Below are 15,238 nucleotides of genomic sequence, written 5' to 3'. Positions count from 1 at the left end.
TCCATGCCTAACCTTTCAAGGCCCGATGACATAAACGGTCAGGAACGATGCTAAGATTAAAAATGGTGGTGCCTGTTTAAGCCCAACCGTCACCAACCATCACCAACCAGTTGACACCCCTACTTCTCCACTTTCAGATCTTTCGGTTTACCCATCAATAAAGTCAAAGAAACACATTAAAATTATAGTTCCAAAAAGAAAGGTCACACCATAAAAAAAAATAAATAAATAAAACAGATATAAAATTTTAGATTTAAATGTGGTATTCCGTTCGATTTGGTTTTGACACCCTCAAGTTAACCTGGTGAACAAGATATTGCTGAGGCTGCAGTTTATTTTGGGGGCGATGAGTCAAGATGTGTTAGTGGCCATAATTAGGGTTATTATTGATGTATTAATATATATATTTTTTTATGGTATGATGTATTAATATTTTCCTCTTCTGTTTTGATGATTTTAATGTTGCGAGAAGAAAATCGTGGACATTACTAGGGTTGCTTATTGGGCCAATCCAACCAAGCCCAATAAGCAAACTCGATGACATTAGGGAAAAAAAAAACTAGATTGATGAGGATTGAGGAGGGTAGAAAGAGAGAGAGGGGGTCAGGGAAGGGGCTGCCGGGTTTGCAATGGAGAGGAGAGAACAGAGGAGAGAGGACAGGGCAGGGCAGGGCAGGGCAGGGCAGGGCGGGGCGGGCGATGGAGAGGCATGGAGGGGAGAAAGATCACCGCGGCAGCCAATTTTAGGTAAATGGTACAACAGCTGAGATTTGAAGAGTCTAAATCAACAGTTATCAAATTGAGGGGATAAAGATCCTTTAATATGACCTTTCTTACACATCAATTTTCTTCGAACAGAACCTGTTACTTGCGAGTGAAAGAGATAGGGAGGGAAACCAGATTTAAGGCAGTGCAACCTAATGAATAAATAGCTAAATGGACCCATGGATTTAAATCACGGTATCCGTTTCTGAAAGAAAAGGTTTCTCATTTATAGTTTCAACAACCTTCTCTTATTTCACCAAAAAAAAAACACTAACTTCTCTTATTAAAGTAGTTGTTGGCATTTATACTTATCTTAATCACTGTTGGTTAGTTGGTATCCGTTTCTGAAAGAAAAGGTTTCTCATTTATAGTTTCAACAACCTTCTCTTATTTCACCAAAAAAAACCTACCTTCTCTTATCAAAGTAGTTGTTGGCATTTATTCTTATCTTAATTACTGTTAGTTAGTTGGTATCCGTTTCTGAAAGAAAAGGTTTCTCATTTATAGTTTCAACTACCTTCTCTTACTACCTTCTCTTATCAAAGTAGTTGTTGGCATTTATACTTATCTTAATTACTGTTAGTTAGTTGGTTATAGAATCCGTATCTGAAAGAAAAGGTTTCTCCTTTATATCAGTTTCTACTACCTTCTCTTATCAAGTAGTTGTTGGCATTTGTACTTGTCGAATCTGTTAAATGCCATTGGAGAGGATCTTCTCCGATAAATTTCCGTCGTAGTTGTATTAAATATGGATTAGGAAGTTTTTCAATTACGGTTTCCAGTTTACACTCTACATAGTTAACGTGATTATGCAGATTCTTTCCATACTGCATTGGTCATTTTTTACTAATTAAATAGTCATCTACCTTACTTTTGTCTCTCTAAATAGGATAAGATCATGAATAGGGAAGGGAAGAAACTACTTCGAGGCATAGCAGATACAACCCAATGCACTCCTTTGTAACTAACTAACTAATCATCATGGCTCACTAATAATCCTAATCTACTCTTGATCCCCAATTCATAACAATCACATGCATTTCCTTAAGACATGAGAGAATCTCGATCAGATAAGAGTCATATAGAGGCTGTGTGTGTTGGGGGTTATATATACTTGCTTTTAGTCCCGATATGAGATATGGGTTTAGAAGAAGACCAACAAAGATCTAAGCAAACCAATTTCTTGTGAACCCACTGTCGAGTTTCAATCATGATTTATGACAAGCTTCTTACTTCCATCGGAAGGAGGTTCTCTCTCTCTCTCTCTCTCTCTCTCTCTCCCTCCTTATGTTGTCTCTCATTTCTATGTTTTTACCGATAAAGAATGGCAACAGTTTCCCTCCGATGTTGTTATAAAAGAATTGAGGCTGGGTTTTCCGAGTTCAGTTTCTCAGCATGTACATGTGAAAGGCAGCCACATGTCTTTTTTGTTTCTATAAATATCCCTCCTCCCCTTGTAAATGGCAAAAATGGGACATGTAGTTGCCTCTCACATGTACGTGCAGATGATCCATTCTCGGATTTTCCTTGTAGGCCAACAACTAAGAAAATTTTCTTTTATAAAGTTAAATAGGGCTGAAATTTAATGGGCAAATAGATATAAAAATTCTCAGGCTGCTCATATTTCAAGTTTAACACAAACATTATTTGAGATATCAAAGTGGACATTAAGGACCGATACAAAATTGATATTCCTAAGGGATTTAAATCCCTAGGAACGTCTTTCTAGTTCAGAAATGGAGAGTTTTGAGAGGAGTAATATCTTATTGAGTTTTTTCGATCATCTGGTGGGTGTTTATCAGTCATAACCGCCTTCCATCTTAGTTCTTTCCATTATTGCACGTAATTGCATGCAATAATGGAAAGAACTAAGATGGGGCTGTTATGACAGATAGTGTTGGTCTTCCTTTGGTTGATTTTGGTGTTATGTGGTTTTAGTTGAGCCTTCTCTCCTTGTGGTTGTTGGTCTCCTCTTAATCTTGGGTATCTCAACTCTCAGTCTAAGAAGGGTGCCATAGTTTGCATAGTTATGTTTCTTTTCTTTTCCGATAAATTGATTTATCTATCAAAAAAAATTAATCAACCCGATGATGATCATAACCATTAATGACAGACTAGAAGGAAAGGTTGCAGTAATCACTGGAGGTGTTGCGGGCATTGGTAAAGCTACTGCCAAATTGTTCAGCCAACAAGGTTGTAGGGTAGTTATTGCTGACATCCAAGATGACTTGGGTCACTCCATCTGCAACGAAATTGGGGCAGAGATGTCCTCATTCGTGCATTGCGATGTCACCAAAGAAGATGAAGTGAAGAATGCAGTAGACGAGGCTGTTTCAAGATTTGGAAAGCTTGACATAATGTTCAACAATGCCGAGACCATTGATCCACCTAAGGTAAGAATTATGGACAATCAAAAATCGGATTTCGAAAGGGTTGTCGGCGTCAATGTCACGGGTGTGTTCTTAGGCACAAAACACGCAGCCCGTGTCATGTTACCGGCGAAACAAGGCAGCATCATTAACAATGGGAGTGTGAGTTCAATCGTGGGAGGTATAGCCACTCATGCTTATGTGGCTTCGAAGCACGCAGTAGTAGGTCTCACTAAGAATGGAGCTGCGGAACTGGGTCGGGTTGGGATTAAGGTTAATTGTGTCTCAGCATTCGCGATCGCTTCACCTTTTGTTAAGAATGTGTTGAAGAATTATGAAGATGGTAAGATAGAGAAGAGTGTAGAAGGGTTAGCGTGTCTCAAAGGAGTTAACCTGGGTGAACAAGATATTGCTGAGGCTGCACTTTATTTTGGGAGCGATGAGTCAAGATGTGTTAGTGGCCATAATTTTGTTATCGATGGAGGCTTTACCGTTGCAAATACCAGCTTTGGTATCTTCGACCAATGAAGAAGCTCGTTCTTTGGTGTATTATCTATGTATGATGTAGTGTGTTAGAAGAACAATGATGTCAAAAGAAGAAGACAAAGAGATAGCCTAAGTCGAACAAGAACGCTTTGTCTTATTACGACATTGGGTTGCAGCAAATCTGCCTCCCAAGATAAAATAGACTGGACTGATTACTGATTTGCAGAGACAGTAATCACTTGAAACTATCAGAGAATTGGGAATTCGTTAATGCCTGACTGACTGAAATCGTCCCACAAAAATTGAATGATTTGGGCTGTCCATTTCACCTCTATTTATAGCGGTGGATGTCTCCCTTCAAGACACCTCATGGAATGGGTGTGTCCATTGACAAGAGTGGACATGATTAAAATATTCTAATCCAAGCACTTATATGTAAGTGTCTCTTGAAGATACCTCATGGTGTAGGTGTGTCTCTTGAAGATACCCCATGGTGTAGGTGTATCTCTTGGTTCAATGAATTAGATTAAAAGAGTCCAATCCAAGTGCTATGAAAGCACCTATACAAATGGATGCCTCTTTAAAGATACATGTCCATTGGATATGTCTCTTTGAAGATACATGTCTCTTAGATATGTTTCTTCGAAGATATATCTCCCTTAGTCAAAAAATCAGGTCAACATTGAACCAAAAAATGACCCAAAATCGTTCACACAATTATTGAAAAAATTCCAATATAGTGCTTAGGGTGATTAATGATGTATTATTCATTCCTCTTCAAAAGTAACTATGAATTGTTAATAAAACTGTTTTTATGATTATAATGCTGCAAGAAGCTAGTCTTGGATATCATTAGCTAAAATTAATTATTGGGCCAATCCAACCAAGCCAATGCCCAAATTTTTGGCTTATACAAAACCATGATTCGAAGAATCTGGATTACTATATGAGTCTGTGTTAAATCTTAGAGTGGCCCAACTTGTTGCTCAACCATGGTTCGTAGTCTCAAATATGATCGGCAGGCCTTTCTCGAGATTAGACCGATCTATTTTTATGAAATTTATTTCACAGATTTTAAGTTTTTTACTTTTTATTTTTTTATAGTATTTTCAATTCTGATCGATTCAATCCGAATAATATCGATCGATCCGATCTGATATCACAAATCACAACACCTGCCGACCCTGATACATGACCCGATCCATAAAAAAACGAAGGAAAATTACAGGATTAGTCAAAATCAGGTTTGCTTTTAGAAAACTATCTACTCATTCTATCAGATAACAATATTACATAGTTTTGAATTTGGATTTACAAAACTACCCAAAATAATATTCTCCACTCCCTCAGTCAAAGACCTTTTTTTGGCAGTTTTACCCCTTTCTTCTTCTTCTTCATCCTACTACCCCACCGGCCATACCCCAATGCCCACACACACCCCTGCCCTGTTGGCCAAACAACGATCCAGGGATCAAACCATGGTTCCCTAGGGAGACCAAGATATTTATCTTTAGGGTTTTGCACGCCCTGGGTTAGCCCATGGTGTCCCATGGGTGCCCCATTTTAATTTTAGGGTTTCCCATGGTCGCCCATGGAAACCCTGGTGCATCCCTATTAGGGTTTCTCCTTCCCTATTGCATTCCATAAAATTAATTATCACAATAGGGACGGAGAAATTTGTTTCTAGTCCATCACATGGCAAGAGGGATTCATCCCATACTCGAATGCGCAGCGAAAATTAATCGATTCGAGTTTCTTTCGCATCCCATAAATATTAATAATCAATGAACAGAAGGAATTAATAAAGAACTGCTAACCTGGTGAGCCTCAAGTGTTGCTCCTCCAATAGACAGTAGTTCTTCCTCCAATGAGCACTCCAAGCAAACAGATCTGAACCTCCAATGGTGCTACCAAGGTTCTATACGCCAATCCCAGATGCCCTCAAACTCCTCAGCACAGATCTAAGGTTTCACAAACCCTAACTCTCAAACACAGGTGAGAGAAGCAAGAAGAAGAAGAGAGATCACAAGAGGGAGAGAGAGAAACCAAAAATGTAGGAGAGAGAGTGTCTGCTCCAAAAACGTGGAGAGCTGCTCTTCTGCGTATTTTTGGTCCCCTATTTATAATAATAGGGTTTAATTAAATCCTAGATAGATTTAATAGAGCCCTAGTGAGAGTCTGACTCTCTCTCTCTCAGTCTGGCAGTTCTGTTTAAACTCAAAGTGTTACACAGGTGAAGGAGCAGAATCTAATAGGGAAAGTATTAATTAGATTCTTTATTTAATTATTAATGGATAATTACAATTAGCACCAAATCCATTAATTAAATAAAGAGCCAATTAAATTAGCAAATTCCAAATAACTCCCTATATGATAACAATTTATCATATACAACCCCCCCACTAATCAACACCATCATTATGGAATCTAGGGCATGTACACATGTACTGCCAAACCCCAATCCATAGTACATGTCCATATAAGAGCGTCTGTGCATCCGATCGGGTCCTGCAAAACTCGATAAAACACTTTATTTGAAATAACTATAAATAATGTATCATTTTATGTAAAATAAATTTTGCAAAACCATTTCCAAAACGGTACTGGATCCAGATTCTGATCCGACCATGCACAGACAGTCTCTATCTTGGTGTTCCCCAATCGGACAGTGGTGACCGTGTTGGAAAACTCCTTCACTCACAAAGTGTTCACGCATTCCCAGAACACCAACTTTGACTCGCTTGAGTCTCAGTCATTGATGAACCAAAGAGTGCGATCACACTTTGCAGTGACATGGTTCCCTCAGGTACAGGGTGTCGGTGACACATGTCTATCCCTTCCCTACATCTGGCAGTAATACATAAGGGAATCGACAAAGTAGATTCTTCGCCAATGCACACATCAAACATGTGAGCACTCGCATTCGTACCCTGACATCACATGTCTAGGCATACCCAATGCGACGACCATATGATAAGGGTGCCCAGCCCAAACCCTAGTCGTGACTACCATTTTAAGTATAACTTACGGACACATAATGCTCAAAAAGTTTATATCGCATGTGACAATATTAAACTAAAATGTATAAATGTTCAATACAAAGGTGAACCGGGTTGAATCGAATCGAACCGGGCTTGATGGACACACACTTGTCCAACACACCCTAGCTGAACCCCAATCCACCCACATATAAGGATGTCAATAGGATACGAAACCGGGTATTCGGCTCAGATCTGATTCGGTTCCAAGTAATGGCAGTGGGATCCAGATCCGCACCAAATCCCAGAACGATTCAAGCTGGGGTAAAACATATTGGTGATCATCATAGTCAGCAATGAAGACTTTCCTCTTAGGCATTTTCTATAATGAGAGATAAAACTGTGTGTGTTTGTTGTTTACATTATAGATATGGAAATATATCCATAAGATTACCATCTAATCTTTACAGTTATATATAGACAATAAAAGGAAACATATTTTTTATTTTTTATTATCAAACCATTCAGATCGACGAATCGGATGGAGTTGGACCAGCAACTGACAGGCCATTGTGGTTCGTAGATATTGAATGGGTCTTGGACTCTCGGGTGCCCTATAAAAAACATAGGCTTTGTTAGTAAGTCACGGATCCAAATTAAGAATCAGAGTCCACCTTAAAAATTCAAGTCCCTAATAAAAAATTTATGCATAATGATTACATGATCTTTTAACCAGCATATCGATCAGTTGTTTATTTTAGGGAAAATTTCACGTACACCTTCTAAAAGTATTTAATATCTCAAAAACTTACCATACTTGGTCAAAATGTCACAGACACCCCAAACGTTAAGCACAGTTAGTACCCAAAAGGTGAAATATTCATTTTACCCCTTGGTTATTTAAATAAAAAGACAAAATTGTCATTGCATCTTCTTTCCTAAACATCCATTTTACCCCATAGTTATTTAAATAAAAGGACAAAACTGTCATTTCATCTTCTTCCCTCTATGGCTTCGGCTCCGGCTACCATCACCTGCTCCATCTACGGCGACCATTACCAGCGGCAAGGCAAGGAGAAAGCGAACTGAAGAAGGGCGACAAAATGAGAAGATGACCGGACTTCCATTTCTACCCATGGTTGAAAGCGAACTGAAGAAGGGCGACAAAACGAGGCAAATACATCTTCCATTTCCGAAACCCCATCACCGACCTTCTCTTAAAACCCATCTCTGCTAAAACCGTCATCATCTTCACTAACCCCTATCTCTCCTTTCAGCCCTATTCTTTTCTCTTTATTTTTTTATCATTTTCATTCTAAAAACCCTCATCCCACCATCACCGATTCTCCTCTCCATTTCTTTTCACTTCTAATCTAACCCACATCCTTGTATAAACAAAACCCCAATCTGAATTCCAGCCATGACCATACCCATCCTCAACTAATTTATCATTTCTGATCCCATCATGTCTTTGATTTCCTTTTCCATTTTCCCTTCCAATAACAATCGGATCCCTATTTATTTTCTTTTATTCCCATTTTTCCAAACCCAACATAGAATCAGAATCCATTGGCTGCCATCATTTTTTTTCAAGCTCTCTGGAATCCATTGTCGGCTGTGGTGCAAAGAAATGTGGAGCAAAAAAAATAGAAGAAGATTAGGAAGAAGAAGAGGAAACCCGGGCGGAGAAGAAGGAGATGGGGAGGAAATTGTGCGGACATAGGAGGGCTGGAGGGGGTGGCGGTGGTGGTGGTGGTGGCGGCGACAGAAGAAACAGCAGAAGGAGAAGAAGAAGGGGAGAAAAAAGGAATAAAAAAAATATTGAATAAAACAAGGGCAAAATTGTCTTTTTCTAAAAACTAACTTCTAACATCATTAATTCATCATTCAGGGTATTATAGGGATTTCACTATGGTAAGAGTAATTTTGCCATTTAAAAAGAGTTAACAGACACTTAACTGTAGAGACTAATGGAGTGGACTAAATTGAAATAAATTCATAAAAATAAGGGGTGTTTGTGACATTTTGACCAAATATGATAAGTTTCTAAGATATTGGATACTTTTAAGGGTGTCCGTGAAATTTTCCCTTTATTTTATTGTATTTTTCACCTTCGTATAGACGCAATAAGAAATTAAATATGGACAGTTGTGATCATTAAGTCAAGCTAATTTGTCACTTAGGCAGCCTTGACTGGGACACATCATCAAATGGTCTAGGACCCCTATCCTTCCAAAATCAGACAAGTCTACTTATGGCTGTTCCATTCATATAAATTTAGATCTTGCTTGCTTGTATTTTTTATTTGGATGAAGCTTCTTCCACATGTTGAGCTCTCAGATCCGCACTGCAGTGCACTGCAAGGTGGCCGTAGTACAGAGAATTTTAATCCATATAAGACTCTACATCCTCCATTTATCCTCTTTGACTATTAGTTGCACCCATTGCTAAAAAGTCATCAAGTGAAGTCAGTGGGAGAAACCTAGAAGATAAATAGAGAGATAGAGAAAATAAATCAAGAGACATGCAGGTAGAGAAATATGGAGGGAGATCACGAATGAGATTGCAGCATTGCCAAAATGGAGATACTTGTTCATTAATGTTGGAAGAGATGGAGATTATGGCGAAATTGATGACTTGTTGGAGGTGTGAGAAAATAGGGGCCCGGGAGATTAAAGGATAGCAAGGAGTTCATCCCAGCGATAATTGTTAGGAAATTCCAAGTGAGACATTCAAGTACTCGGCATTTTTCAAAATTCCACCATCCACACCCCCTGATTTCTTGGTTGCACAGAAACATGTGCTATTCCAGGCCCATGGTTCAAGCTCTTCAAAACTTGACGAAGAAGAAGAAGAAGATGTTCTTCTCTCTCAAGGAATTCCCGGCCCGTGCATTCATTCACCAAAAGCAACCTTATTCACCATAAGGTACAAAGAGAGTTTAAATAAATTATAGCAAAAGGAAAATACAAAAAGGAAGAACCCGGCCTACTAAATTTAGCCATCCATCCATAAGATCGATAACCAAATATTATTCATCAGTATAAAACATTCCAGACAAAGAGAGTTTAAATAAAGGTTAAATGTTCTCTGAGCAGCAGCGTAGGCTGCGCCCAAACACATGAGGGTGGGCAAAATGATCACCCTGCCCCCTTGAATGGGCATCTCATGTGTCTGGGCGCAGCCTGCACTGCTGCACAGAAAACTTCCACCCTTAAATAAATTATATGGAAATTTCAAAGTCTAATAGTAGTGTTGCTTGGCATACGTCCTTAATTGACCCAATATGATCAGCTTGGGGAATTTTTGAGAGAGTCTTTTAGATCGACCATCTAAGCAAGCTGCTTCGGGTGCGCCTGTTTGCGGTCTACCTAGTCCTCCACAAACTCAGCCCGATTGTGTTTGCATCAAATGATTGGACTATCACAACCACTCCTCCTCCTCTTCACGAGTCAATCTCTAGTATGGAAAGAGGTTTTTTTCTGTTTTTTTTTTTTTTTGGTAGCTCATAGAGAAATGGATGTATACATTATAAACCGAGGAAGAACATAGATATTCAACAGGTATCGCGTACCCTCGTACGCAGTACGTTTACGTAATACAATTTTTATTCTTTATTATATGGATTAAAATTAGAGTCTTGCTTTGAATAAGTTGGCATCATCAGATCTAGCATCAAGCTGCAGATCTTCCCAATCATCATCATCCACTTTGGTGAAAAATTGACCCACCATTTCATTTGTGACCAATTCTAGTTTTGAAACCTCCCACTGCATGCATCCCGAACAAAAAAGAAAGAAGAAAAAATTAATATCATTTTCACAAGAACATTTATTATTTGTGTAAAAGATTAAGATGTTTTTTAATTCATCAATAAAAATATAGAATCTTTTTGCATCCACCTTTGGTTGTTTATCTTTATCAAACAATATTGCTCTACAACCCTGCAGCATTTGGAGAAGATATTAGAAATATTAATTAGATGAATGATAATTTAAAAATTCAAGCAATAATATTCATTGTTTATCCATATATATAGACAGACCTCATAAAAGTCATTGTTCACTGTTTTGCGAAAAGCATGAGAAGCCATTCTAAACTCATGAATTAGGCATTGATCTAGGCCTTGCCCCCGTCCTTTCCTGATCTGTTAATTATTCAACATATTTAATTAGTTAAACAAAAACGATGAAGAATTCTTATATTCCTAATTAATGACATTATAAGTTAAATATATATTTAATATTATTATAAAATGAAAAAGTTAATACCGATCTAAGAAATATTTTAAGACTAGTTGGAGATGCTGCTTTCATAGACTTGATTGCTGCCACAATCCAACTATCTGGTCCATTCTTAGCCTCATTTTCCTATACCAAACAAGAATTTTTTTCTTTTGATGTCAACAAATCTTATCCATACATAGTAACAAGTAATTAGGAAAAGAAACTAAAAGTGGGGGAAAAAATTATAAATGAAAACATTAATTAAAGAAAACGAGAAATTAAATAATGAACAAAATGGTCCTCTATATCTTGAAAGTTTTCTTAAATCTTACCAATGCTGCTAATATTTCTTCAACTGTGTTTCTTGAGAAACATTTGTTGATGATATCCATGCTGCATCATCATAACAAACTTCTATCACAATAAATCATTGATATTGAAAACATAGGCATTGTACATGACGTTACCCATTATATTCATTCATGGTCCACCTATTTTACTCACATGGAGGGTTAATCTTTGAAACACTATCACTATATAGGTATGTTTCCATGGGATTAGTTTTTTCGTTACATGGCAGTATTTGTAGGCTCTTAGACTTTGTGACGTGTTCTTCACATCATTATCTAACCATGTCTTGATATTCAATCTAATTTGGGACCGTCAATGTCAGTTATTAATAACATTATTTGAAATAGTCTTTATGAAAAAGAACGGCTGTTATAATTTCTTAATTAATTGTATTTTTAAATTTTTTTAAAAAAAAAAAGAAAAAAAAAAAAAACAATCTTTTGTCTTGCCATAACTCCTTAGGGTTTAAGCACAAAGTTGAATAAAGCAATACACCTTGCATATCAAGCTTGGAATAAACAAGCTATTGTCTTCAGTTAGTATTTATAGAAAAGACTAGGATTTTAAGTTAGATGGGTTCTATCTAATGGGACCCATCACAACCTGATTCTTTATTCAATTAAACTTATATTAGAACATATATTAGGGTTATAGAATATACCCAACAATCATTACCTTCTAAAAGCACAAGTAGATTTGATAGATGGCTCTTCAATGAACTTATTGATGACTTTAGACACGATAGATGGATCTCTAGAATTAACTCCATCCAACTCTTTTTCCAATGAAGGTAAATCCTGTCATTAAGAATAAAACCCAAAATTTATAAATCATGAACACAAAGTGTGCTTTAAATAGTTAAGTTTGTTAGATATGGAATATTACTATATTAGACAATAAGGAACACCAACGCTACAAACTAACACGCACATGCATATTATCAACCATCCAATGTAATAGGGACACTCTATTGGGTAGTTGAGAATGCCTGTAAGATCTATAACCCCATATGATCTTGAACTTAGAAAACATAAAGTTGCTAGTAAGAAGGACATGGCCCTTTCTATCTAAAGGTTAGAATCATGACATCATTCTGCCAAGTGGCAGAAGCCATGAAGTGGAAATTTTTTTTATAGTAACTATATATTGAACATTTTTTACAAAACCTCGTATCAAGATATTAAGAATATAATGTAGATACCTTGGAAAGGACAAAATGAGTAGCAAGGCCACATGTAACCATCTCTGCCCCACCTAACCGAGCACCAGTGAGGCCCAAATACTCTCCTGAATGACATTGGTACATAAACATTTTAAAACATTCATGAATAAAAAAAACTTTGTGCTCCACAATAAAGTTTTAGAAGAGATAAGAATTTTTTGAATATTTCTCTATTAAATCACTAACTTTAACAAAAAAATAACAGTAATTCATAAAAACAATTTCTTCTTAACTAGAAAATTGTTCTTTATTGGTTCACCCAAAGAACCTTTCTCATATGTTCCTAATATTTACAACATGGTTGATTAGGTGGGGCCTAAATTTTATCAACTACAGTTGGAGTAAAGTCCATCTTTATGCCAGATTTATACCAAAATGTAGTTGACCATATGACAGGTAAAAGATTTGAAGGCACAATAAAGACCTGACTTTTGAAAATTGATCGGGAAAAAATAAGACGACAGAAATACAAGACGAAATGGCCAAAATATGGGAGTAAATGATCAAGTTTGGCTTTGAACGTTAATTCATTGCATGCCAATATTAATTGTACTGAAATTACCAAATCACTCTTCAATGCATAACACACACACACACACACGGAAAAAATTTTGCTGCTACACTTGTAGCAGGAATGTTCCTGCTACAAGGTTGGCAGCCAAGGAAATGGAATAATTCATTTTCCCTTTAGGTTCATAAATACCCTCTTAGGTTTTAGTATTTTTTAAATATCTTTTAAGATCCCATTTCCTTGGCTGCCTACCTTGTAGCAGGAGCATTCCTGTTACTAGTGTAGCAGCAAAATTCCATCCCACACGCACACACACACACACACAAAAATAAAAAAGAGAGCCGTATATGGAGGTTTTCTTGGTAGGCCATCCAAATTACTTGTTGTCACCATCTTCTATTATAATCTTATATGTTTAAACTAACAAAAATTAGAGAATAGAATAATCACTTTATTATGCATTAGTTTTTAATTTTGTAGTTATTGTCTTTACAGGAAGACATGATTAGAGTATTTACCGAAGAAACCTGGCAGCCTAGACAAAAAGTATGAAGCACCTACATCCGGAAAAAATCCTAAAGCTGCTTCGGGCATTGCAAATACCTGTATAAACAAAAATTAAAATCTTTTATTATTTGGGAGAATGGATATAATATTAAACTAATTTATTTTATATTATTTGTACCATATCTTGGCTACTAAATAGAGATCCAATCATTTTTTAATATATGAAAATAAATAATAATATGTTAGATTTCATTAGACGTTGCACACATTACCGCTTTCTCGGTCACAACTCGAAAGTTTCCATTCATGGATAGTCCGGCACCACCTCCCATGACCACTCCATCAATAAGTGAGACCTTCATGAATCCACTTTTTTTAGGATCAAATCAATGTAAGAGAAGGCCAATTAAAAAAGGAAAACACTAATAAAGATAAGGGAGAATGTTCTCTGTGCCAAGGGCGTAGGCTGCTCCCAGACACATGGGGGTGGACGCAATGACCACCCCACCCCCTTGAGTGGTAGGCCCATGTGTTTGGACGTAGCCTGCGCTGCAGCACAGAGAACATGAGCCCTAAAGATAATATCTCACCAAAGTTTTATCATGTGTAGCTACAATATAATCTAGCATGAGTTGTTTCCGATAAAAACTTGTAGCAAAACTCCAATGACCTGATACATTTAATCAGGTTATTATAAGTTAATAGATCCTCGTTTAAATGTTTAATTCCACAAATGTAATAACATCAACCACAACCTTGTTCCAATTGAAAGTTTAGTATGCAAAATATTTTTAAGAACTAGGTAGAGTGGAACTTTACCAGCAGTGATATATTTAATAACAGCTACACAATCACCACCCGCAGAAAATGCTTTTCCATTTCCCTGCAAAAATGTTAAATCATTTGATAGCTAGCGTTCTCTTAGAATTGATTACATGGATAAAGCACTAAATTAGTCTCCTCAGTAACTCTTACATATTTTAGCCAAAAAATTTACCTTCAATATGACTAATTTCACTCTGGAATCCTTTTCGTATTCTTTCAACTTCTTTAACATTTGAGAGACCTATCAATGAACAAAAGAGAAAAATCCAATAAAAACAATTAAGGATCAATATGTAGAAGTGTGCATATAGATAGATAGGTTAAAAAAAATATTAAAAATAAATGTATTATGATTTATGATTATGAAAATGATGATTCAATAAATAGCTTCTGCGCAATATATATACCATGTGAAATGTAATAGAATTGAGTCTTGTGGGCCTGTTTAATATCACCTTCCTTACAAATGAATTTTCTTCGAACAAAACCTGTGAGAGAGAGAGATTTAGGGCAGTGCAACCTAATAAATAAATACCTTAATGGACCCATGGATTTAAATCATGGTATCCGTATCAGTATCAGTTTCGGCCAATACATTGACATCAATATCGGTTGATACAGGTTGTATTGGCTGGTTTTGACCTCATTTTTGGAAGAAAAGGTTGTTATGAATTGAACTCTTTCTCTTTATTCATCAAAAAAAATCAAGAAATGACTAAATTGATACCATGTTATGAATTGAACTCTTTTTCTTTATTCATCTCTCATCAATATATATACATATCTCATAAATAACTCCAGAACCTAGAGAACAAACATAGGTACACGTGGTTGATCCTCATCAAAGGTCACTATTTAAACAGTTTTGGGCTGGAAGATCAAAGGGCTGCACCAGACAGACAAGAAGTGGTAGTTTTGGACAAGGATAAGCAAGCCCAAGGCCACATTCTTAGTGGTTAAGGGTTGTCTAGGCTTTTAAAATTCAGGCTAGCTAGTTA

At 36.7% G+C, this 15,238-nt stretch overlaps 3 protein-coding genes across 3 annotated transcripts in view; 1 reads left to right on the top strand and 2 right to left on the bottom strand.

The window, feature by feature from the left end:
- LOC122642106 (3-hydroxyisobutyryl-CoA hydrolase 1-like) overlaps positions 1–14,722 on the bottom strand; it is a 45,099-nt gene extending 30,377 nt beyond the window's left edge. The window contains exons 1-3 of the mRNA XM_043835523.1: positions 14,648–14,722; positions 14,413–14,481; positions 14,235–14,298 (exon numbers count right to left, since the gene is read on the bottom strand). Coding sequence (XP_043691458.1) covers positions 14,235–14,298; positions 14,413–14,481; positions 14,648–14,650 — 136 coding nt within the window. The 5' untranslated portion in view covers positions 14,651–14,722. The remainder of the gene's footprint in view (positions 1–14,234; positions 14,299–14,412; positions 14,482–14,647) is intronic.
- Positions 1,872–3,662, top strand: LOC122642110 (secoisolariciresinol dehydrogenase-like). Its single transcript, XM_043835526.1, has 2 exons — positions 1,872–2,013; positions 2,879–3,662. The coding sequence occupies exons 1-2, from the start codon at positions 1,976–1,978 to the stop codon at positions 3,660–3,662; spliced, it is 822 nt and encodes a 273-aa protein (XP_043691461.1). The 5' UTR covers positions 1,872–1,975.
- LOC122642111 (3-hydroxyisobutyryl-CoA hydrolase 1-like) lies at positions 10,200–14,062 on the bottom strand. Its single transcript, XM_043835527.1, has 10 exons — positions 14,006–14,062; positions 13,688–13,771; positions 13,427–13,511; positions 12,377–12,462; positions 11,851–11,972; positions 11,157–11,217; positions 10,870–10,968; positions 10,644–10,745; positions 10,501–10,542; positions 10,200–10,368 (listed from the first exon to the last, which is right to left on the bottom strand). The coding sequence occupies exons 1-10, from the start codon at positions 14,042–14,044 to the stop codon at positions 10,231–10,233; spliced, it is 858 nt and encodes a 285-aa protein (XP_043691462.1). The 5' UTR covers positions 14,045–14,062; the 3' UTR covers positions 10,200–10,230.
- Positions 14,723–15,238: the final 516 nt, after the last annotated feature.

This window comes from Telopea speciosissima, chromosome 10 (genome assembly GCF_018873765.1).
Source record: "Telopea speciosissima isolate NSW1024214 ecotype Mountain lineage chromosome 10, Tspe_v1, whole genome shotgun sequence".
NCBI classification, from domain to species: domain Eukaryota; kingdom Viridiplantae; phylum Streptophyta; class Magnoliopsida; order Proteales; family Proteaceae; genus Telopea; species Telopea speciosissima.
This window is presented reverse-complemented; position numbering and strand designations above follow the sequence as displayed.